This window comes from Rhipicephalus microplus, chromosome X, assembly GCF_043290135.1.
Source record: "Rhipicephalus microplus isolate Deutch F79 chromosome X, USDA_Rmic, whole genome shotgun sequence".
In the NCBI taxonomy this organism is placed as follows: Eukaryota; Metazoa; Arthropoda; class Arachnida; order Ixodida; family Ixodidae; genus Rhipicephalus; species Rhipicephalus microplus.
Window position 1 is genome coordinate 343,836,183 of NC_134710.1, and position 26,333 is coordinate 343,862,515.

The window sequence follows — 26,333 nt, forward strand, 5'->3', positions numbered from 1 at the left end:
GGTGCTATACATGAGCCGATGCATATAACCTTTTTTTTTTTGCTTTGCAAAACAACCCCGCCGCGGTGGTCTAGTGGCTAAGGTACTCGGCTGCTGACCCGCAGGGCGCGGGTTCGAATCCCGGCTGCGGCAGCTGCATTTCCGATGGAGGCGGAAATGTTGTAGGCCCGTGTGCTCAGATTTGAGTGCACGTTAAAGAACCCCAGGTGGTCTAAATTTCCGGAGCCCTCCACTACGGCGTCTCTCATAATCATATAGTGGTTTTGGGACGTTAAACCCCACATATCAATCAATCAAATTACGCATTCCGTGATTATCATGTTTGCACTAGTTCGGCTTCCACAATCGAACGAGTCATCCAATTTTTATGTCTACTAAAAAGACTGTGTTCTGGAAAAAAAAGTCGGTAACCACGTGCATGAACGTGAAGAGCAAAAAGCATTCTCACGGCAGTTAATTCGACTTTTAACTGTGTCCTTTCAGTCGCTCAATAATGCATCTGCCATTTGCCTTACATACTGTTTGTCACACGGGAACAGAACACGACTTGCACTAAAAAAAAATTGCGTGTACGCCTTTTTCTGACCAAAACCTTTTCCCCTCGAGATCAGTTTGTCAGGGCATACAATTTCCAAGTTTATCACGCACTAAAACTACCACCCTAATATTGTCGTGAATGGCCACCTTCTTTAGGGTAAATGACAGCTCGTGAACACTTGGAAAAACAGCCGCGCGTGTAGTTTCTGCCGTTATCTCGCCAGGAGCGTTAAGTTGGCTTGTATTTCAACGAATTCTTTTCAACATTTTTTCTGCAACGGAAACTAAAGCAGGGTAAACAAGTCTTGAATCTAAATAACTAATGGGTCTATCACATGGTCACTTAGCTGTAACTTCAAGAGGCTTAAGACCATCGCGAAACACGTTCAACACATTGGTACTCTCTTGTTTGAAATTTTCCCATGACTTGTCAATAAAATTATTCAAGTAATTAACATACCGACGAGCTTTCTCAGCCATCGTTCATTCGAGATGATATGCCACGATTCGATCAAGTTCCGCCAGAGAAAGGTGATAAAGACAGGTGCTATACATGAGCCGATGCATATAACCTTTTTTTTTTTTGCTTTGCAAAACAACCCCGCCGCGGTGGTCTAGTGGCTAAGGTACTCGGCTGCTGACCCGCAGGGCGCGGGTTCGAATCCCGGCTGCGGCAGCTGCATTTCCGATGGAGGCGGAAATGTTGTAGGCCCGTGTGCTCAGATTTGAGTGCACGTTAAAGAACCCCAGGTGGTCTAAATTTCCGGAGCCCTCCACTACGGCGTCTCTCATAATCATATAGTGGTTTTGGGACGTTAAACCCCACATATCAATCAATCAAATTACGCATTCCATGATTATCATGTTTGCACTAGTTCGGCTTCCACAATCGAACGAGTCATCCAATTTTTATGTCTACTAAAAAGACTGTGTTCTGGAAAAAAAAGCCGGTAACCACGTGCATGAACGTGAAGAGCAAAAAGCATTCTCACGGCAGTTAATTCGACTTTTAACTGTGTCCTTTCAGTCGCTCAATAATGCATCTGCCATTTGCCTTACATACTGTTTGTCACACGGGAACAGAACACGACTTGCACTAAAAAAAAATTGCGTGTACGCCTTTTTCTGACCAAAACCTTTTCCCCTCGAGATCAGTTTGTCAGGGCATACAATTTCCAAGTTTATCACGCACTAAAACTACCACCCTAATATTGTCGTGAATGGCCACCTTCTTTAGGGTAAATGACAGCTCGTGAACACTTGGAAAAACAGCCGCGCGTGTAGTTTCTGCCGTTATCTCGCCAGGAGCGTTAAGTTGGCTTGTATTTCAACGAATTCTTTTCAACATTTTTTCTGCAACGGAAACTAAAGCAGGGTAAACAAGTCTTGAATCTAAATAACTAATGGGTCTATCACATGGTCACTTAGCTGTAACTTCAAGAGGCTTAAGACCATCGCGAAACACGTTCAACACATTGGTACTCTCTTGTTTGAAATTTTCCCATGACTTGTCAATAAAATTATTCAAGTAATTAACATACCGACGAGCTTTCTCAGCCATCGTTCATTCGAGATGATATGCCACGATTCGATCAAGTTCCGCCAGAGAAAGGTGATAAAGACAGGTGCTATACATGAGCCGATGCATATAACCTTTTTTTTTTTTGCTTTGCAAAACAACCCCGCCGCGGTGGTCTAGTGGCTAAGGTACTCGGCTGCTGACCCGCAGGGCGCGGGTTCGAATCCCGGCTGCGGCAGCTGCATTTCCGATGGAGGCGGAAATGTTGTAGGCCCGTGTGCTCAGATTTGAGTGCACGTTAAAGAACCCCAGGTGGTCTAAATTTCCGGAGCCCTCCACTACGGCGTCTCTCATAATCATATAGTGGTTTTGGGACGTTAAACCCCACATATCAATCAATCAATGCTTTGCAAAACATCATTCTTTCTTCATGAATGTTGTTAGAAGTAAAATTTCAACATGGTAATAAAATTATCAGCAGACACACCCGACTCGGATGACTTTACTCAAATTGTGGCACGACTTCACACGAAACACGATGCAAGGGCTCGTTTATCACTTACTTTTTCAAGCATTTTTTTATTACATTGTTGTCTATGCAGAGGCTGCCGTCGTCTGCCCATTCCAAATGACGTGGCCGACTCAAAGCATGAAAGCCGCATTGCTCTTCCGATTGATTGATTGATTGATATGTGGAGTTTAACGTCCCAAAACCACCATATGATTATGAGAGACGCCGCAGTGGAGGGCTCCGGAAATGTTGACCACCTGGGGTTTTTTAACGTGTACCCAAATCTGAGCAAACCGGCCTACAACATTTCCGCTTCCATCGTAAACGCAGCCGCTGCAGCCGAGATTTGGTCCCGCGACCTGCGGGTCAGCAGCCGAGTACCTTCGCCACTAGACCATCGCGGTGGGGCAGCGTGGCTCTTCGGAAACACAGATGGTGGACCCGCGATCATTGTATGCTATCAATTACATCACTTGCATTTTTCGTTCATGAGAGCGATGCTGACAGCCGAATTCGCATCGATTCGAAGATTTAATGTAACTTAGGTTCCCGCCAACGGTTATCGTCTACTGCACTTCGTCTACTGCACTTCGCAGTAGACGGTTATCGTCTACTGTGCACTACTGCACTTCGTTGTTGGTTTTTCCCATCAAGCTTTCATGCAAAAAATCACACACTGATTTTTAGGCGTTTCGGTAAGCAGTAACAAGTTTCGGGCAAGTGAGCGGTGCCATTTACACTGATTCGGAATATAGCCAAGACTCTGCCAAAGGACGATGCCCGGTGCTTAAAAAAAAATGAAGATTTACATAGATCCCAAGTCGTTTTTACCAAAACTGCATGTTACAACTCAGTTATGACAAAGTCCTTCAATACCGGTTATAGGAACGCCTCTCGCTGGACCGCGGTATTTTTAGCGACCCCGTTGGGGAGTGGTTATATTCTGTTACTTTGCCTGTACAGCGGAACGCCAGCGCTTCATCTTGGAAACTATTTTAGGATGCCCCAGCACACATAGTGATCTCCCAAAGCTTCTTATGCTACTGGCCGCGAAGTGGTTTCGCAATAAGCTTACGTATTTACAGCACTTTCTCTAATTTCTCCAAAACCACTAATGCAAGTGAAGAAATGTTCCAGCATAAATTTTTGTGTTAATATGACATCCATGTGGATTGTTGAATGAGTCTTAGAAATTACTGCTGCTATGGGCCCGAGTTGCACAAAAGGCAGCGCTTTTGCCAAGTAAAAGCTTATTTGTATTAATTTGATTATAATATAGACATTTTCATAGCATAGCATCGCAGTCAGTGGTTAGATTTAAAGAAAATGAAAAAAAAACATTATCAAATGATGAATAAAGTTTTAATTCTGGTTCCTCTTTTAGGGTGCGCATCTTTCTTAGAGCAATAAGGTGTGCAATATTAAGTGCTCAATGCCCTGAATTTCCGCTCTCTAAATCGGCTTGTCGTTCTACAGTAGAGGTGCTCTGTTTACTTGACGTTTGTATTTTTGGGGCTTACATCTCGCCCAGTCTGAAGAAATAAAATACTCGTGTATCTATTTCTATTGTTCTTCAGTTTTTTTTTTGAAGCACTTCGAGTATTTACAGATAATTTAGCCAGAAGTGTCAACACATCGCAGAGTGCGCCGCAGTGGTACAGTGGGTACGGTGTTCGGCTGCTAAACCGTACGTCGCGGATTCAATCCCCGGCGGCGGCGGCGAAGTGCTATAGTGCGCTGGCATGGTACACGGGCCTGTATATAGAGGGCCGTCTACTGGGTTACACCACCGCCCTTTTAAGAGCACGAGATCGTCGGAACTTCCAGAGCCCTCCCCTACGGAGTCCCTCATAAAGTGTTTTCGTGGTTTTCGGACGTGAAATACTAGATAATATTATTGTCGTCCTCCCAGAGGTGCACCATTTAATTTTTTTTACAGCGAAAGCTGTTATGAGAACACAACTCTGGTCTCGCGCAGCGCCATAGTTGTCTGCCGGTGTCCGTAACCACATGGTGTGAAATTATAAGAAAAAAAACGAGTAGTAATAACACAGTGTGGCTCTAACCTGGAACCGCTGGGTGCCAGCCTAGTATTATACCACTGAGCCACGCTAGTGCTTGAGATTTGTTGACGAACTTGCCTTAGGCAGGCTTGATGTCGGGATAGAAATTGCGTCAATACGACTTATAAAGCGTTTTAAAACAGCGAAAGAACAAGCAGTCGTCGCACAATGCGAATAGCGTAACGAGTGGGTCTTCCGATTCTCCAACCCGTTACAAAAGCTTGTTTCTGCTCAGCCATTAACTGTGGCACATATCCACTTCAGGCATAATTCTTCAGCGTCGTCAGCCACTGTATGAATATTTGGCATAAAATTCCTCGCAATAGTTTAGTGGATACCACGCTTCTGAAAAGAATGACAAAAAACGACACAGTGAATGCCAGCCTACTACCCAAAAAATTTTTAATATTATAGCGTAGTGGGTATCAAGCAAGTATGCTTGCAGCAGTTACCCAATGAGTGTTTAGAAAAGTCTATGAAAGGGCGCTCTTCTATAGCTTTCTTTCGCTGTGACTGTGCTGCGCCTTCAGCGCAGGCCAGGCCTGCGCGGAAGGCACACACTCCGCACACAATTTCTCAGTTCTTGGAAATTCAAAGACCAGCAAAAAACATCCAATGTGAAATGATTTGACAAAAGCCGCCAACTAACGCGCGATCACTGCGTCACTGTTGAACAGAGACAAAAGGAACTCGTTCGTGTCGTCGCATCTGGTTTGAAAAACGTTGGCCGAACGCTGTGCCGCTACGGCAAGTAGCCAGTGAGCGCGTGAGCTGGACATCAATACTTTCTCAATCACTAATCTCCTCACGTGTATAGCGGCAGCGTAGCCGATATTCGCCACATTCATTTTATTTACCAGCCACCTCACAAACGCCCACATTTGGCATCAAATTCTCCTTCCCGCGCAACCCGGTCGTCGTTGTCATTGCTCTCCTCTCTTTCACCCGGCTTTCCCTTCCTCTTCCGCGCACCCCATGAGACGAATAACTTGGCAGTCTCCTGAATACTGCATATTCATTTTCCCTTCTGATACTTCCGCAGTGTACGGATAATCTCGCCCCGCCAATACGACACGACCCAAATTTAGGTCGCATCAAAGTCGTCCGCCTGGTGCGACGGGGGAAACACCGCAGAACGGCTGAGGTCGACTTGGATGTTGCGGCAGCTCAGTGGACCACGTACGCGCACCGAAGGCCACCTTCAACCCCTCTCTAAGAAGCCTGGCATTTTTCAAGGTTGCCGCGCAAGGTGACAAGGGCGATCATCGCTCGAGTGCCAAAAAGAAGCAGGTATGTGCGCTATCTCAGCTGTCTGCCTTATTATCCGACGTCTCAGTTTCCATGAATTACTCGTCATTCGACTTCGCGTGATAAGGAAGAAATCGTCCTTCTGAGGTGCCGAACTTGGATGCTTCAGGGCGGCACCATGTTGTGGAAATCGTTCCGTTTCTTCAGGGTGACACGACAAATTTAACTTGGAATTTAACCTGCAATCAGCGACGTTTAGTATAGCGAGACACAGGAAATGCAAGGATTTAGCGTTAGCGTCATGGAGCATTGCGTGCTCCAAACTGAGCATAAGCTGAACGCTAACGTAGCTCGAACTTTTGCGTACGAATGCTATATCTGGAATACAGTGCTCAACGCAAACGCATACAAGAGATCCCGTACGTACGTAGGGCAAAACGGCGGTGCCTGATAAAGCGAGAGCCATGAACTTCTAATCTTTATAGTCGTCGGCAAGCATTTTTTGACTGCGCCGTTCTCTAATACTGGTCGTATTTTTCTATTTGAATTTGAGTAATGAGGCTTCGCCAGCTGTATACTGCTGATAAAAGAACTGCGTTTTGAGGCACACACTTGATCTTAGGTGGAGAAGGCTTAGCAAAACTTGTCTGCAATGTTCGCTCAAGTTTTCAGAAGCCGTATATGGAGATGGTGACGCTGTACTCATTCACTTGTTTCCAAGATAAGGCAAATGCGGCCACAAATCAAGTTGAGGAAGGTAATGGGAGTTTCCAGGAATACTCGATTACGGCACATGTCGAAAGAAAACGATGTGTTTCTGGCCATTAGAAGCTACACTGAACCAAGCGCGGCACGGAGACGCAGCAACGGTGGATTCGCGTCGACTCAATTTAGTCGTGCACTTGAGGTTTCTGCAATCCATATATTGTTTTTATACCTAGAAGGGGCCGTAGGTGCTTGTGTTGGCGTTAGCGGGAATGCCTTTCTCTGTAACGAAAAGCATACTAATTGGCATTTTCCGCGACCTGTTTTAGCGTTAGCGATGAGACGCAGCCTAACACTAACGTAAGCGTCTTCCGATATATTATGGAGCTTTAGAATAACGTTTGCAGGTGTTGCGGGCGTTACTTTAGTTGCGGGCGCCATGTGAGTTTTAGAACAGTGTTTTCTCACCCTAAGGAAAAGTCTAGGGACTTTCGCCCCAACCGCAAACCCAAATGCACGGAAGCTACAGACAGCACTTTGCGGGCCGCGATCGCCGCACTCTATTTCGGATTTTCTACGGGCGGGCCGCGAACGTGAATGGCGGTTCGCGTTACAACGCATGCGCAGTGGCAGTAACCGCACCGCAAGGGCTCGAAGTGTGCTATTCTAATGCTTCCATTAGGGAGGTTTACAATAGGAAACCGAATGCCCTTGCGGTGCAGTCACTGCCACTGCACATGCGTTGTAACGCGAACCGCCATTCGCTTTCGCGACCCGCCCACAGAAATTCCGAAATAGTGCGAGGTGGGTGCGGCCCGCAAAACCCGCAAAGCACTGGTGTCGAGGCTATGTGTAGCTTCCGTGCATTTGGATTTGCGGGGGCGCTAAAGGTCCTAGATTTTTCCCTAGGGGTGCGGGGGGGGGGGAAGAGGGGGAGGTGAAACGCTATTTTAAAACTCATATAACACCCGCTACGCCCGCAACACCTCTGAACGTTATTCTAAACATTCCTGTGAACCTGTTGTTTTCATATGTTCCCTATAGAGATACGATAGCGTTGCGAGTCTGATGTCGTCTGGCTTCACATCTTGACCAGTGTGCCGAGTTGTACAATTAATCTGCCAGCCTAGTTTCTTCAGATTGCAATATACCTTCTCGGTTGCATTAGGCAACATAGTAGGCTCTACTATCTTCAGGATTGGTCAACAAAAGATGTAAAAAGAAATTCCGGCACAGAAAACCTAAGTATCAATGTTATGTCCTAAAAGTGGTAAAACTACGTCATGCTGATGAGTCGACCTGTATAGTAGGGGACTCGAAATGCATTTCAACCCCGTTGGGTTTTTTCGGCACAGCCTGGGAACCGGTAGTGCAAAACAGAAACCATTCGTGAGAGAGAGAGAGAGAAGCAATACAGCTTCGTGTACATCCAGATACAGAGGTTGGCTGCAGCGATAGACTGTATGATCTCGTCTCCTGTCCTAAGATAGGCAAGAGATAACGCAAGGAAATGGATGAGGATAGGGAGAAATGGATGACGATAGCGAGCTATGGAGGTAAGTAAATACCGTCCCATCAAGTTGGTGCAATGCTATAGCTGTGTATTCAGCCCAGTGTCTTGTACACTATGACCGCTCTCAGGAACACAGTTTCACAGTTGGCATCGGGCCAACATTCGATGAGGGCAATCAGTTTCAGTCATTCACGTGCTTATGCTTGGTACGTACGAAATGCGTTTTGAGTTTCTCTGGCACTTGACAGTGTCACTGTAAACGATCATATGAGCATAAGTCTTGTTTCGCTATATTAAAGTTGAGATGTGCGAAGGGGTGAACATCTGCATAAAGCAGAACTAGCACATGAACAACTATACATAAAACACGTTGTCGTATTAGACACCGGATGCACAAAAAAGGTGATTCCATAGTTGCTAGTACATCATTAAGGCTGCGGCTATTTATTTCGGTATTGATAACGTACAGGTAGATCATATTGCGACAAACAGTTGCCGTTTTAATTATTACGAGAGCATTCTCTTTTTTACTTGTCGGGTGTCAATACCACATACTCTCGTAACAATGGGTAGTCTGACCACATATCTAATGACCATGACTTTATTGATAATATTCGTTAAAACTTGGATAAATATAGTAACAAGCTTGTCAAACCATTCAGCAGCATGCCGCACACTACCTTTTGTTACCAACCACAACGAATGATGGAATCATCTACCTTCACAGAGTAATTTAAAATTTCTAATGGTAATACCAGAAGCTTGCCTAACAAAGTAACTCAATTTTTAGTTCTCGTAGGATGCCACTCTGTGCATCATAGGTAGGCCAGAGACGTAAATGCAGTGACATACACGATGAAGAAACAGAACCCCCGTGTTTCAATGTGTTCAGAGCTGATTAGAGTAACCGCCGAGGTTGTGGCACGCCCCACTTCATAAAATATTTTTACAATATTTCGTAATGGACTCTACGACCTAAGTAAAGTCGGTTTGGCGGCGGAAAGTATACCTTGAAGTGAGGTCTGCAGTGACAGCGGTAGGCGCCATCGACATACTGAGGCACTTTTAGCGACTTCACGGCGCGCGGGCTCCACCCAGCCCACCACAGATAGTGTCACGGTTTAAGCATGCATTCTCGCGGCATGATTGAGGCATGCACCGAAAACCGAAGCAGGCTAGCAGTTCAGAAGGCGACACGCACGAGGCCCGATAATGCTATCGCAATCTGCTCTTGTAGGCGAAGCTCAAGCGTCATCCCATTTTTTATGCACTATATTAAAATTGCGATCATCAACTGCAGCTGACTGCTGGTAATAATCTCGGTGGCTTAGTTTCTTCGGGAACTTCATTCCACCATGCGTTCATCACTTTGTACCGGTGGAACACGACAACAAGATATACTTAAACCACAAATGAGGAGAGCTATTTTACACCATTCAAGACGTTTGTGCTGAGTACGGCCCTCAAAGCAGAGTGGAGATCCCGCTAAAACTACTCTTTTTCACAAAGTCAAATCGGAACTTAGAGGTAAACCTAAATCAGCCACATAAATTTATTTCGAAGTATCATTACCTTGGCTTCACAATAGTAATCCTAAAAATCTTGGCAAGCTACCTGACCTTGTGCTAATAACAATGCAACATCATTATAAAGAGTGAAGCTCCTGACGCGCGAGGTAAAACGTCGGCTATCACGAAAAGCTCTCGACGTTGTTGCTTGTCAATAACAAAGCCACAGCTGTGCGCCACCTAGCTTTACATCGCCCAGACGCGCATGCGCAGAGAATCCATGGCCACCGCTGCCGATTTTCCCAGCGAGACGCCAGCTGAGAAAGAGGGACGAAAGGTCCGCACTTCTATCGGCAAGCCACAGCGAGGTTGGCCCGTTAATTTCTGGCGTCCGTGCTTGGACATCCTTGCCAGGTTCGTGGTGGGCTATGGTTTGATTCTACTTGGTCTACACCCAGGAAATACCAAACATCAGCCAAAAAGGCCACGTTCAAGGAACCGCCAACAAATCTTTGTAGTAGCTATAGTTTCCTTGGCGCAACGGAAAGCTTACCGGTGAGAGTGTTTAAAAGAGCCCTGACACTAAATTTGGAAACTTGAGATGCTTATGTTGTTTGATATTCCTGCATGCGGGGACACCTCTGACCAACTATTTGTGGCCAGCGTGTAGTAGCGAAAATTAAATGCGAAGAATTTCTTAGCCAATTTCTCAACTTCGGTGACTTTGAGCGTATCTATCTATCTATCTATCTATCTATCTATCTATCTATCTATCTATCTATCTATCTATCTATCTATCTATCTATCTATCTATCTATCTATCTATCTATCTATCTATCTATCTATCTATCTATCTAGCCCCCTACGACATTTAGCTCTCCTAGCCGATCATGGCATCCATACGAAAATTAGTATGGTATAACATGAGTGTATGACGAGCATATGAGACTGGTCATAACATGAAAACCATGACATGTATATCATGAACGTCATGATTTGCATGTCATTGTCTCACTGCTTTTGTGGTGGCTTCGTTCACATGACTTATAGCAAGACTGGTATGGTATGACATGACTGCATGGCGAATATAAGTGACAGGCCCTAACGTGGAAATCATGGCATGCATGTCATGCAAGTCATGGCTACACGCCATACACTCATGGTGCGCTCGCAGTGTTTCCGCTTGCTTCACATATACCAAATTTGATATTGCATGACGTGAACAGATGACGAAGGTATAGTACTTGTGCAAACACAATAATTATGACATTGTCATGTAAGAACATGACTACATATCACATTCAAGAGTCACTCGCAGCCATTTCGCTAGCTTCACATATACCAAACTTGATATTACGTGACGTGAATGGATGGCTAACAAAAATGCCAGGCACAAACATGATAACATTATATGAAAGTCATGCACGGTATAATTTGCAGGCCAACTACTGCTGGGTTTTCTAATGCAAACGTAAGTGATGCCGTCTTTACGCTACTATAAACAAAATACCGGCATCTTACCTAGATACATGAGTGCGCATAGCATTTGTACTGGTGTTTACCGAGTACTACATTCATGCGCCTCGTAACGTTGTGCTGATTTAAAAGTGACGTGCCAACCTTCCTCAATCGTGCTTCACATATAATCGATTCCCACTGTACATGAAATCTGGCTTTTTTTAATTTGGTTTAAAGTAAGGGTGCGTGCTTTGTCGAGCATACAAGTGCAATTGACGAGTTCTGTGGTTTCACGCAAACCGAGACTCCCCTTGTGAGCTCAGCATCTGACAGATTGCCGATCAGTGTGGTCGAAGCGTCGGAACAGTCACAAATGTTCTAAGAAAGCACAAGTTTCATTCATATCACGTTTACTTTCATCAGGACCTAAATGAGTCATACCTTGAAAGGCGAGTTGACTTCTGCAATTGGGGCCTCATCAAAACTGATCAAGAAAATGACTTTTCGCACAGAATATTTTGTACTGATGAAGCTCGGTTTTCCCGAAATGGAAGTATTAATCTCCACAACGCCCATTACAGGGCACAAAAAGACCCACACTGGCAGAGGCAGCACAAGCATCAAGTTCGCTGGACTGTGAATCTGTGGTGCTGAACTTGGGCACAGGATTATTGGACCTCACATTTTCTAGGACGACTTGAACAGGATGATGTACACAGAAGGAATGTTAGGTGTTGTCACTGATGACCTTGTCAGCCATCTTTCCCTGAATGGCCTGCGTCAAGTATGGTTTAAGCACAATGAAGTACCACTACAATTTTCTACCAGGGCGCAGAACTAGTTTGACAGACGTTTTCCACAACAGTAGATTGGGCGTGCACGAGCAATGTCTTGACCACCAAGATCTCCTTGTCTTGCTCTGCTCGGATTTTTCTTTGGGCATACGTTAAAGATTGAGTTTACATAGCACAGCCCAGTGATGTCAATGACATGAAGGACAGAATCTCATCTGCCTGTGTGAGTTTTCCCGCAGAAGTAGTGCTCTGAGTCATCGAGTCGACGCGAGAGTGGTTCATGCTTTGCGTTGCTGCCAAATGCAGGCTTTTTCAACACTTTTCAGAGCATTGACTTCTTCAGAGGTGAACAGTGTTGATAAGATCTGTGCATGACCAAATTAAGCTTATGTAGCAGCAGGAAATATGCATTAGCAATATTAAACTGTTTCAGGTATTATTGGTGGAGATGTTGCTCTTGATTTCAATAAAAGTTACAGTATACTCGAACATCAGCAGTCATGCTATTCGCGTAGCCCAGGCAACGACGCGCACTGGCATTCAGATTCTCCGCTCGCACCAGTCATACACCTTTGTCATCCATTCACGTCACGTAATACCAAATTTGATATAGAATACGAAAGGGGCGCGAGTACATCATGAGTGTCGGATGTAGTCATGTACTTACATGCCCAACATGTCATGGTTTCTACGTGAGGGCCTATAATTGTGCTTGCCTATAATTGCGTTTGCCAATAATTGCAGTCATGTCACAGCCCACCAGCATTCCGACATGTCATGTTGAAAAACCCCCGCAGGAGCAGCAAGACCATGACATAAAAACCATGACATTCGTGTCATGATTTTCATGTTATGACTACTGAGTTATACTCTTCATACTGTCATGTTATGTCATACGGTATATATCCCATTATTCAAACGACCAGGAGAGCTAAAAGTCGTAGGCGGATAGATAGATAGATAGATAGATAGATAGATAGATAGATAGATAGATAGATAGATAGATAGATAGATAGATAGATAGATAGATAGATAGATAGATAGATAGATAGATAGATAGATAGATAGATAGATAGATAGATAGATAGATAGATAGATAGATAGATAGATAGTCTAACTCACCTATGTTCGCTAAGAAATGCTTCGATGCCGAAGACGGAGAGTATTTTATCACAACCTACGCCGACGTTCTGCAGTGGTACAGAACGAGCAGACGCCTCTACTCACCGCCTCACCGAGACCTACAACGCAGAGAAGCAGCCACACTACGGCAGCTGCAAGTACAAGCAATATGGACCCCCGTCTGGGCAAACCACGTTTGCCCGGAGGTTTACACCACTGATGTATGCCAACACTGCAAAAAGGCGCGAGCCACCCAGAGACACCTCCTTTGGGACTGTGCACCACCGCCGGGTAACCAAGAAGTAATGCCAACTGCCATAAGCAGCAAAATTATCAGCCGAGAGCCAGGCAATCAAAGAGACGTGGTCCAGCACGTGCTTAGCATCCTGGAACGCCAGCGGCTGAAAGCGGTGCCCCCACGGGTTCGACGCGAATAGGTTGCTGCTCCGGGACGTCCGAGCACGCTAGTGTCTCGCTTTAATCCCCCTACCCCTCCCCCCTTTATGCCGGATCGTCAATAAAGTTGTTTCACTCACTCGTATATAATAATAATATTATTATTATTAATATTAATAATAACAATACCATGCGCCATTTAACGTCCTGAAACCTCCATATATTATTATCAAAGACGCCATCGTGAAAAGCTCCGCAAACGTAGACCACATGGGGTTGTTTAACGTGATCCGAATCTGAGCACAAGGGCCTACAGCATTTTCGCCTGCACGAAAAATGCAGCCACCACAGCCGCTTTTCTATCCCACGACCTGTGTGTTAGCAGCCCAGAGTCTTAGCTACTAGAACACTGCGGTGGGGTCCTGACATTTAGAGAGCACACGATTTGTTAGAACATTAATATAGACGCAGTACTACTATCTGATGTGTTACAAGTTGCTTGGCCTTATATAGGAGGGCTAAAATGTGATTCCAGTGTGATTAAAGGACACATGAACTTAGTTTTTTGCGCTGCACGTCGTAATTTTGAATAAATGACGAATTGTACAATATATATCCCTCAAAACTAAGCGTGTTTATCGGATTTTTTACGACTTTCTACAATTAAAATTTGAAAACATCCTATACTAATAGGCGATAAAGGGTACGAACCGTCTACCGAAAAGTGGTACCACATCGTCTATTGGAACTTTATGCCCTATAGTTTTTGGGCATCTTTCCGTCTATTGGGAGTTTTTGCGTGACTTGGAAATAGCAGTTGTGGTAGTAAAAGAAAAGGACACTGATCAGCAAAACTGGGCTGCCCTGCTCGATGCCCCATGTGCGACCAAACAACGTTTTGACTCTTGAAGAGATAGATTGTGCCTATCTATACCAAGTTATAGAAACTCTTATCTGAAACTTGAGAACATCTGTCGCCAACAAAAAAAAAAGAACCATTAACAACACGAACTTGAGAAATCTGTCGCCACCACAAAAGAATAAACAACAAAACACGCTGCGTTGTTTTTTTTTTTTTGCCTCTCGCTGTCTAAGTGGTTCTCACATTGATTTGTAATTTGTTTGATAGTGGTCATCAGCCTCCAATTCTAATTTTTTCCTCGAAGACCGTACCCGTTCTCTTTTCCTCATGCATAGAGTACTAGTACAGAGCTATCTAGAGTTCAGGCTTATCTGTCTACTAGAAACTAAACAAGAAATAAACGACTCTATCGCTCTGTCTCAAACACTCAATTTTTTGCATTCAAACACGGACTCCTTTACTTACATGTGCGAAAAATGTCCCCGCAGAACGGTCCCCTTTCACCACCATGACGTCGTCTTTATACGACGGCACTCGACTCGCTTGTACGGGCCTTCGGTCACACACACTCTTCAAAATGCGAGACGCATCATTACGACTGTTCCCACGCTTTTCATCTGAATTCAGTCACTTTTGCTGCTTTCTACCAACGACGTTTCTTCAAACACTGCCATCGCGTTTCAAGCAACGCACAGAAGACAGTCGTATTTGCGGCCAGATGTAGAACACGTGATGGCTCTTACTCGTTAGTAGCAAGAAGCTGCGCAGGAAGTCCTCTCTGATTTCTCTGAGTTGAAGAGTGTTAGTTGACGACAAATTCCTGTTGGTTTTGAATTCGTCCATGGTCCAGGATGAAGTTTTGTAAACTGGGCAGTATCTTTCCGGAGAAATATGTATAGATATTACTTGAAAAGTTGGTGAGGGGGGGGGGGACACACAGACTTTTATTTGTTACAAACCTTGCTGCAGCCTGAGGGCTTTCACATGCAGAACGGACCTGCCATGTACTGATGCCTAGGTTGGTTAATGCAGCCTAATGTAATAGGAACGTCATCTTGCAGTCTCAACCCGATCATGAGATCGGCCTGCGTTTCTTGAACGTGATGATGATTATGATGATGACATCTACGCCATCACTCTTAAAACAATGGAGCTCATTCACCAACAATCGGAGAACATCGATACAAGTTGACGATAGTGAAAAGTGATGCGTTCAGACATGGACAGCTGTGACACAAAAATGCTGATAGACGCAGTGGCCGTATTGTCGATGGAGGCGAAAATGCTTGAGTACGTTTACTTAGGTTTACGTGCGCATTAAAGAATCCCAGGTGATCGTGATTTCCGGAGCCCTCCACAATGGAGTCCTTTAACATCATATCGTAGTTTTGGTACATTAAACCACAGCAGTTATTATTACAAAAATGCTGATAATTTAGACGATCAAGAAACAAAACGTTTACATTACCTACTTGTTTCCCTTCACACCAAGACCACATAGACCATCATGAACGTTTTTCATAGACTACCAAGTGCCCCCTGAATGCACTCTGTCATCCGCTGTCACTTAGAAGGGATACTACAGTGCTGAGATAGATTGTGACGCGAAAAAAAAGAAATGTATATCTTTGTTTTTATTCAACTTTAAAGAACCATTGTCTTCTTTTTCTTTTTTTTTGTAAAACAGAAAATTCGTGATTGCGCGTTCACACAATTATTTACACGTTACAAGTTCTAGCGGTGCTTTTCGGTGTCCCTTGAACTTGACAGACTGATCTCAGCGACATAAATCGACTCGACCTACCTTCGTCAAGCTAGTTTAGATGGAATCCACACTAATTTAGACACCCCAAAAAACCCTGAGATGAAGGCCGCTTCACTGAAACAGTACAAATGGGTGCTGCGAGGTATACTGTCCGGTGGCGGCAGGGAAAGAAAATTCATACAAGAGCAGTTTAACTTTTTTTTTCGTTGTTGACGCTGCGCCTATTGCACCCCCTGGAAGTACATGTGCCGTGCAAAGATGGACTGTCGATGTCTGGACGTCACATATAATATAGCTTTAGGTTGATTTCTAAGCGGGTCTAAAGCAACGAAACTAAAATATTCAGTTTCATGCGCTAAAACCACGATATAGTTATAACGAACGCCGTAGAGGGGGACAGTAATTTTGACAACCAAACGTTTTTCAATTTACATACCTAAATCTAAGTGTACTGGTGTTTTAAGAGCTTTCTCTTTAAATTCGCGCCCTGTCCGGCGGCCGCCGGCGTGTCCTGCTATACTCGGCTGCTATACTCGGCGACAACTGCTGTAGTCGGCGAGTACAGTGCTGCTATACTCGGCGACAACTTTCTGTAGCAATGCAGTCAAGGCTACACGGCCGAACCACGCCAATTTCGTGAGCAACCTAATCATTTCAAAATGTGCAGTTTTAGCTGTTAATTGATAATGCCGGAAAATCATTACCGATAATATGTGTAATTGCGTTTTTTTTAGATTTTTTTTCATAGCAGCGTTCTCCACTGCCAGCACATTGGCTCTGTTGCTTCATATCCCTTCATTAAAAAAAAAGTGGCCTCCACGTGGCCAGAGACTTCGTCGTCGAGTTGCTCGCCTATTCACTCGCCACACAGGACATTCAAGAAGCTCGAGTGCCAAAAGCTGTCGAAACAAATGAAGCGATTGGTCGGCAACGTGTACGCGCAAGTGAGACTGACGCAACCGGGACTCAGTCACCTCCGCATTTTGTTCGATCAGCCAGCTTACCGGCATAAGTTAGCGTACTGCCTCACTGTTCAAGGCAGATGTTTTAAAGGGTACCTTAGTCACCGAAGTACACAAGGCCACATGCCCATGTGGTTTTAATGAAGGAGACGGAAACAAGCAGCAGTTTGGATTGAGCGCAGGATTCGTGGGCTCTGCAGCGGCGCTATACGTTTTCTGAGCAGCGGAGCCTGTGGGCAGTGGTCCACTGATGCTGGCAAAACTCATCGCGATCCAAACTGAATTGAACTTCGCGCCGTGAGATGTGCAAGCTGCTCTTTGATATACCATACCTGCGCTATGTGATGACGCTACATGCGTCAGTTTCCAGCTCTAGAGGAGTTTACATATCAGTACATGTCCTAGAAACTGCAGTGCTGAAAATATTCAAGTTATTTCTGAACGACACAGAATAACACAGACAAATTAAGTGCAGTAACCCCAACAAGTTCTTGGAGCACTACTTTGGCGCAGTAACACAGAGCAGATAACTGAGCCCTCATAGCTTTCCCTTCATTGCCACAGAAACTTCTCGGTTTGCCGCTCAAGGTCACCGCTCCCGTTGCTTCTCCGGTCGCCTCTTCTGTGATTCCAACAATATTTACTAGATGGCACGCCGCCACCAAAGGCATAAATTTTAGATGGCCCGCGTGCTCGTCTCCTCGCGATTACGTCTACTCTGCTCTCGTCGCTTCGTAGGCACGGCAGCACGTGGTAGCTTCCTACCATAGATTTTCCTATAGATACACTGGAGGAAACTCTGGCGCTAGTGTCTAACAGAGCTGCAACGCATATCGCTTCGGCGAGCATGGGAATTATGGGTAGTACACGAATTTGCATAGTCTTTGTACTTTACGTTCCTTTTGGCTTCTCGTGGCTTGAAGCTACTTTGTCATGAACCAACAATCGGCAAATGTTAGGCCGTAGCACTTTACCACTCTAATCTTTTGGGCTTGCCATTTTTAATCGGGTCACAAAGTTCAAAAAGGTTCGTTCTTTCTTTCAAAACAAAAGCAAAACAAAGCAATAAACAAATACACAAAAGCGACTCACCACCCGCAAGTACGAAGACTTGCCAAATTCGTGTACTACCCATCATTCCTATGGTCGCTGCACGATCGAAGTGCCAGAGTCCCCTCTAGTTAATTTTAGGAAACTCTGGCGTTCCTACCTTGGGTGGTGCGCACGAGTACCAATATCCTCTCAAGCTTCCTCACCTGCCTGCTCTAAACACCATTGAAGAAGGCCTGATAGCTTCACGATTACCATTTATCAGCGTTAGGAATTGGACTCATGACAGCAACCAGTATGGCATAAAGAGGCAGGTGGTTAACGTGATGATCAACGTGGTCACTACTGTGCAGTGGCGGCCACGTAACGTGCTCGACACGTTGCCTTCGACGCACACATCATGCGCTGTCTTGTTAACAAGTGCTCCTACAGAAATGGTCTCGCCGAGAAACCTCCCCCTGTACCTCTAAGCGAGCTCATTTAACATCAGTTGATTTGTGAATATGGTGCTGATTTTCTTTATTTTGGCCCCACCGAAATAGGCCCGCCGTGATTGGATATATAATGCGCCTTCTAGGGCGCGAACCCTTAGTAGCTTATGTCACCACGGCAGACCAAAATGTAGCGGTACAGCGTCTCTATTCTCGTGTTGCGAAAAGAGACATCAACGTTTTCCCGTCTTTTTCTTTTTTTTTGTCGTTTTTGCACATGCTTTTTTGTGATAACAATACCTGAAATTCAGCCAAAGGTTGACGCTAAGATAAAAATTGAGGCGGGGCTCTAAGCCGTAGATAGTTTTCCGCAGTGGTGAACGGGTGCTGCCACGTTTGAACACGCGATATAATGACCTTCTTCTTTCTACTTCTTTACTGTCACCGATGGCTGGCCGATTCATCGCTGCCGCTCCCGGGTTGAAGGTTAGCAAAGCGGGTGCAGCTCATGGTCCGTGCCACCCGTTTCTCTCTTTTTTTTCTTTTTTTTCTCTTAGGCCCTGAGCCGTGTCTTCTTAGGGCTGACCGAAATTAGGCGCTTTTTTTCCTGCTTCAAGAATCACTACCACCGCAGTTTTTCACCATAGGCTGCAGGGCAAGGTCTGCCGCACGCCACATCGCAGCCGCGCCGCTGAGGAGAAGGCCATGACACTTCGGTGCGGTGGCACCATCTAGTTTCGCGTAGACAAACTAGCTGTGGGAAATAGTCTATAGACCTGTATAACATGCTATCTGTGGCACGAAGCTTGGAACATGAAGACGGGAAATGAAGAGATGCAAATGAGGGTCATCTACCAACTGTTTATTGACAGCAACGGTTGCAAGTTAAGAAAAACTTCGAAGCATGCGCATATATACTTGAAGAAGTGACGATATACATGTTAACCGGATATCTCTGTAATAAAAAAGGACAACTTGGATTCATATAGCTTCATACATATGTGTCGCTGGCACAGGGGGCCTCTTTCTTTTAATTTTAAATGCTTTTAATAGCTTCCTCGCCATTCGATCTTTGCTCTTGCCTATAATATGAACTTCCGTGAAACTTGGCACACATGAGCATGACATAACACGTGCTGGAAGATGCGCACCGTCTGTTTTTTTTTCTATCCTATTAACATACTACCTAAGTCGGTCATTAATACACCGCGCCATTTGTCCTATATAGGAAGGAAATGCCACAGCTTCTAGGAATCTCGTAGACGACCCCTATACGGCACAACACCCGAAATATTTCGCATGCGTCTGATGGCACTCTTGTGTCTTAGCACGAGAGATTCACTGGAACAGCTGCGCCAATTTAATTGGAGCTGAAAACAAGACAGGAATTTTATATTTCGCGGCCATCTTTTCAGGTTATGCTTTATTTTGTCCACAAATGGCACCATCTGTGGCCCCACATGCTCCCGTTTTCTGAAGTAGTCTTTCTGAGAATTAATTTTCAATTTTCGTAGGAAGGATTTGGCCACGGAATACAAGACAACCCGCGGGAAGCCCACCTTTTCAAATGTATCAATCTTAGTATAGATGCAAACCTGCATCATGTCCTTGTGTGCACACGACTTGCGCAGAGGAGATTGAAGGCAATGCAGAATGGTTCGCTGCCTAAGCGTTTTTTAATGCGCAGAATTGTATGATAAGGGCACTTTTTTTACTGTGAGGCAAGTAACAGGAACAAACTTGATCACTTTTCTTGGCCAGGTTAATATTTAAAAATTGCAAAGAATTGTTGTTGGGAACATTGGTGAAAGTTAACCACTATCATTCACTGCAAAAGCATGAGAAGGAATAGCTAAAGCGCTACCGTAGGGTGAGTCTGTCTGGGATTTAATCAGTGAGGAGAACAACGTAGCACAGTTTCTTAAGTAAACCATGGCGATGTGGTTCGAGAACCGCGACAGGAATTCGGCTACGTGGAAAAATTTCGTATAGGATATTGAGAAGTGATTCACGACCCATCCATGAAAAGCAAAGTACGCCGAGAAGAATTGGCGCAACGTGCTCAAGTGTCATGCAGGTAAGCTCCTGCACGATGTGTACAGGGGAAGTTATGCATCTCTGCAAATATGTGGACTCGCTTATGGCAAGAATGTGACCCATTCTCTCAACAAAATTATAGCAGAATATTTATAGCTCTACCACATCATAATCTACGACATCAGGTTTGCAAGAGGTAGGTGCATTTCACCGAAGCCCGATCGACTCTCCAACGTCACCAGTGTCGCCACTGTTGACGTAAACAGTACTCACAGCATCTGATGTCAATCATCCGACAAATAGTGTTGCTTACATTGGATCGACGGGAGGTGTTCTCCATAACGATAGCGCATGCCCACAATGCTTTCAGGCCGTACGGTGCACAGTCTTTATTCATCAATGCACCTGGCTCCGATGACTCAATCACGACGGTACCGACGACGCGTCTTATTGATAAGTATGAGCCGCGAAACGACAGCCCCAACAGAATTCGCTCAGACAACACAGCATGGCGAGACCTGTTGATTGCTTTCAGCAGCGTGCGGTGCACGACACGACTGTGTGCTTTTATTGTAGGCTCGGGGCGCCGTCGTGTGCTTTTTTCACCGCAGCATGGATGACTCCCGCCTTTCTCATGGCTCAAAAGTTGACATTGTAATTATCGCTGTCTACCAAGTAGCCACGAAGGCAACAGCTTTCAGTAGAACCTCCGCAGCGACTCATCTGCATCAGAGTTGTGTGTGACGACACTGACTTGCCGCCATCGCCGATCACTGTCACCAGGCCGTCAACGTCTCACCTGTCCTAGCTCCTCCGCCGGGAAACTAGACAGTGCAGATGGTGGAGGTGAGCTCACTGTGCGTTTTTCACTGCCCCCACATAAGCATATGGCAGTTTTCACACTACGAAACAGCGTCAACATTTTTTCATTGAAGAAATTCTCACTTTAGATTAGATGAACAAGGAAGTAACTGTTTTCTTTAAATGTTGTGATTTCATGACCCGACTCGATCAGAAAGTGATGTACGGTTGGCACAAGTGCATAACATTTCTTGATGAGAGTGTGAATTCGTTGCGGCTAATGGCGATGCCTACTGTATAGCGTAACTTTTGACGCTAAATTCTACAACGCACATTTTGCAGTTTTTGTGAATTCTCAAGACGTCATCCGATATAGGGATTGACTTTCTGAAAGAGAGTGGAGACATTTGCCACTACACGCTGGTGAAATTTCATTGTTTCGCATTTTTGGGGCATCTAGGCGCATCCAAGAAAACATTACTGTTCTTGAGAAAACACAGCGTGATTTGTGTATTTACAATACATCACCTAACCCAACCTAACCTTACCTAAGAGAAACGTAAAATAAATGTTGGTGGTTTTTCTACGATACACTGTACTGTTCAGCTCGTGTAGAATGACACAATTCAGAAGGAGCTCATATGAAATAACTGCCGGCCACGTAGGTCACGCCAACGCCGCCTGCTATAACATCCCCCCCCCCCCCCCCCCCATGATGACGTCTTTAGTGCCAAATCAGAAAAACGTTGATGCCAGGACTGACCTGATCCCGTCGAGCTATGCAAACTGTGTGCTAGTGCCGCGTTGTATGATTTTTTTCGAGCAGTGGAAGATGCTTATTATAAGTAGCAAACTCTTCTTTTGAGGCTGTTGTACTACTTCCTATAGAATAATAGTGGTACTTCACCTAGGCTCAAGCAGTAACATTAACATAGTGGTGATCACTGATTTGGGCTGAACACAAAGAGACATCCTTCGTTGCCTGATGACGTGGTGACATATTCTTGCGTATGGTCCGTGAATCACTACCTTCACAGAGGCGACAAAGATTAGTGCGAGTCTCTTTCAAAGTTGTATCCGTCTTTTATTTCGGGCTGGTAACCATTAAGGTTTCGTACCACCTTCGCACCTTTGTATTTCATACATCATGTAAATAACACTGGTCCCGTTCATCGCACCATTCAGAGTTTATAACTGTCTGAGCGTAAAATATTGCTCAGCAGTAGTGTACATAGACATAGAAAAGAAATTCGTTCCGGAGTCATTCAAAGCCTTTGGGCAACGCCACCCATCTTTGTGAAGAATAAGGATAGTCTCTGGAAATGTGTGGCTGAACTCTGACAAAATAAAATGATTGGTAAATCTCTTGTCGAGTGAGAATAAAGGATATGGGAAGCACAAATGAAGAAGGTTTATATGTCACTCTAACATCAGCACAACGTTACAAGGCGGACGTACATTGTCCCTACATGACTTCCAGGTCAAGAATATGATGTCTGCGCCTGTAATTCGTGTTCGTCGTCTATTCGCGTCACGTAAAAACAAATTTGGTATATGTGAAGCTAGGGAAACGGCCGCAAACACGCTATGAGCGTAGCATGTAGTCGCATTTCACATTACCCGTATGTCTCGAATTTCATGTTTGGACATGTTATTTACCTTCGTCGTCTATTCCCATCACGTGACACCAAATTTTGCATATTTGTAGCTAGCAAAACGGCCGTGAGCGCACCTTGAGTATAGCATGTAGGCATGTTTTACGTCACACAAATATCATGATTATCATGTTTAGAGGTGTCATTTATCTTCGTCGTTCATTCGCGTCACGTAACACCAAATTTGGAAATGTGAAGCTAGCAAAATGGCCGTGAGCGTGATAAAAGCGTAGGTTGTAGTTATGTTTAACATGACAAGCATGTCATGATTAACATGTTTGGACGTGTCCTTTACCTTCGTCGTCCGTTCGCTTCACGCAATACCAATTTTGGTATATGTGAAGCTAGCAAAACGACCATAAGCGCGTCGTGAGTGTGGCATGTAGCCATGTTTCTACATGATACGCATGTCATGATTATCATGTTTTTCACCAGTCATATACCTTCGTCATCCAATCACCTCACGCAATACCAAATTTGTTATATGTGAAGCTAGCGAAACTACTGCGAGTGCGCCATGAGTGTGGGATGAGGTGATGACTTACATGACATGCATGTCATGATTTGAACTTTGGAGCCTGTCACTCATGTTCGCCATGAAGTCATGTCATACCATACCAGTTTTGCATTATGTCATGTGAACTAAACCATCGCAAGAGCAGCAAGACCATTAAATGTCAACCATGACATTCATGACATACACATAATGATTTTCATCTTCTGACTAGTCACTTATGCTCGTCACACAGTCATGTTATGTCATACCGATTGTGGTATAGATCAGATTATCGAAACGGCCAGAAGAGCTAATTGTTGTAAGCGGATAGATAGATAGATAGATAGATAGATAGATAGATAGATAGATAGATAGATAGATAGATAGATAGATAGATAGATAGATAGATAGACAGACAGACAGACAGACAGACAGACAGACAGACAGACAGACAGACAGACAGACAGACAGACAGACAGACAGACAGACAGACAGACAGACAGACAGACAGACAGACAGACAGACAGACAGATAGATAGATAGATAGATAGATAGATAGATAGATAGATAGATAGATAGATAGATAGATAGATAGATAGATAGATAGATAGATAGATAGATAGATAGATAGATAGATAGATAGATAGATAGATAGATAGATAGATAGATAGATAGATAGATAGATAGATAGATAGATAGATAGATAGATAGATAGATACGGCAACAGTCATTGAAGTTCGCTAAGAAATAAAAATCAAAAGATGGGTATTCCTTCACCCCAATACACGATGTTAGAGATTGTCAACGCTCTGCTTTACATTTTCTTCCTGTAGAGCAAAAACCTCAATATTGGCAAATTCGCCTGCATTGTGAAGATAGAGTAAACACATTTTTTTTTTCGCTCCAGATCGTCTGTTTCAGTTCATTGTTATGCCCTCTCAGTTCATCCTTTCTTAAAAAGGAACCATGTCTATCGTTACGGTCTATCAACGTCTTCTTATGCGAGTTGCGTGTGATAACGGTAGCGATAAGAGTTAAGGAGCATAGCGGTCTGCCTAAATTCTTTTACGGCACCGCCTTCTGAATCGGCCGAAAGTTTAACTGCACGTACTGGTGAGAGAGACCTGCCTCCGCGCCATCTTCATAATATGGCCTCGAGAGTGTCTGGTGAGTTGGTCGGTATGAAAAATCAACACAAATTCTTTGAAGATACATCATTGCGCCCGATATGTTTCGGCTGGACACTTAGGTCCTTGTTGACTGTAGTAATGTCCCCTCATTAACTCAGGGATTGTTTAGGGCCACGTATAGTTCAGGTGGTTCGCAGTAAAGTAATGAGAAATAGCAACATTTTTTTTATATGTTCAATCAGTAGAATGCACTTTTTTTTTTGCATTGCTATCCTAAGGGGGAGGGGGGCTTGGCCGCAGATGGGCGTAAACAAACTCGTGACCTCCGTGCTGGGTGACAGTTTTAAACATCCCGCTGGTGAGCCTCCATGACAGATTCCACACAGGTTTGCGGCACTGACAAACAATAGGTTTTTGATTAGAATGTGAAAGTGGTTGAACTGCTTCACACAGCCCCGATGTTTTCATTGAACCAACGTGACTTATCCCCTTGCCTTGTTTTTAATGCCAGAGTAACAAAACGTTTCCAGCCAAAGTCACCGAGTGGGACATTTTTCCATTGAGCGTAGTCCTTTCTTTTTGCTTGAGCAATAAGTGTTTACTTCAAGTAATGAAACATCATCGGCTGACCTTGCAAGGAACTTTCTTATACCTTTTCAAGTGTAAATGCGTCAGATCAATAGAACGCTATTTCAAGGCACTCAGTGGTGTACTATAACAAAAATAATGCCATATTATGTTAAATTACTTGTGTCATCGTAACTAATTTAATTACGTTGTAATTAAATATCAATTTATGCCTAAGTCCTTTATGCTTCCAATTTTTTTTTGTCTTCCATTTGAGAAAAGAAAAAATATACTTTTCACATGGCTCGCAGAAAGCGCTCGTTGAACGACTCGTCAAACGTGGTAGCGCCTTCAGCAAAGTGATCACACATGCAAATTTCACTGCCTAGTTAGGTGACATGAAGAAACATTTTTTATACAAAAGGTTATATTAATTCAAATCTTGATATATATTCGCTCTTTCTTAGCCTCTAGTTCATACAAATAGCAAAAATATTTGATTATTGTGTGGTTTAATGATTATGAGAGATGTCATAATGGAGGGCTCCGAAAATTTTGACCACCTGGGGTTCTTTTAACGTGCACACAAATCAGAGCACATGGGCCTACAGCATTTTCACCTCCCTCAAAAATGCAGCTCAGATTTGGGTGCACGTTAAAGAACCCCAGGTGGTCTAAATTTCCGGAGCCCTCCACTACGGCGTCTCTCATAATCATATAGTGGTTTTGGGACGTTTAACCCCACATATCAATCAATCAATCAAAAATGCAGCCGCTGCAGCCTAGATTTTATCGCGTGACTGGCGGGTCAGCATCCGAGTACCTCCACGTCGAGGCAAGCAAAAAGAAGTGTTGTATGTACATTATTTTGTACACAGCGTTTCAAATCGTTAAGTAAATTATTTAAAATAAAAGAAAATCACGAAGAAGGATGTATCCTGATCCATCTTTGTCGTCCAGGCAAGCCATTTTGTAACAAACATGTCGAACGAGAGAAAGGAAAATGAAAAAGTACACTGAACCGTAATGCATACTCTTTTATAAGACGTCGCACGGCCCAGCACCGTGAGAAACACTGTGTCGCAAGATCCACATTTATTCAACGCCACGCGAAGGTTTTTCGTCAGCTCAGCATTGTGCCACTGCGTTACCCACTTCAAATGACTGAATTGGTATAATCGGTTGGCGCGTCACGCAATAGTG

General features: G+C 44.3%; 1 protein-coding gene across 1 annotated transcript in view; it reads left to right on the plus strand.

Moving 5' to 3' along the window:
- The first annotated feature begins 21,194 nt into the window (after nt 1-21,194).
- Nucleotides 21,195-26,333, plus strand: part of LOC119161165 (acyl-CoA Delta-9 desaturase) — a 167,186-nt gene continuing 162,047 nt past the window's right edge. Inside the window, exon 1 of the mRNA XM_037413517.2 lies at nt 21,195-21,327. Coding sequence (XP_037269414.1) covers nt 21,319-21,327 — 9 coding nt within the window. The 5' untranslated portion in view covers nt 21,195-21,318. The remainder of the gene's footprint in view (nt 21,328-26,333) is intronic.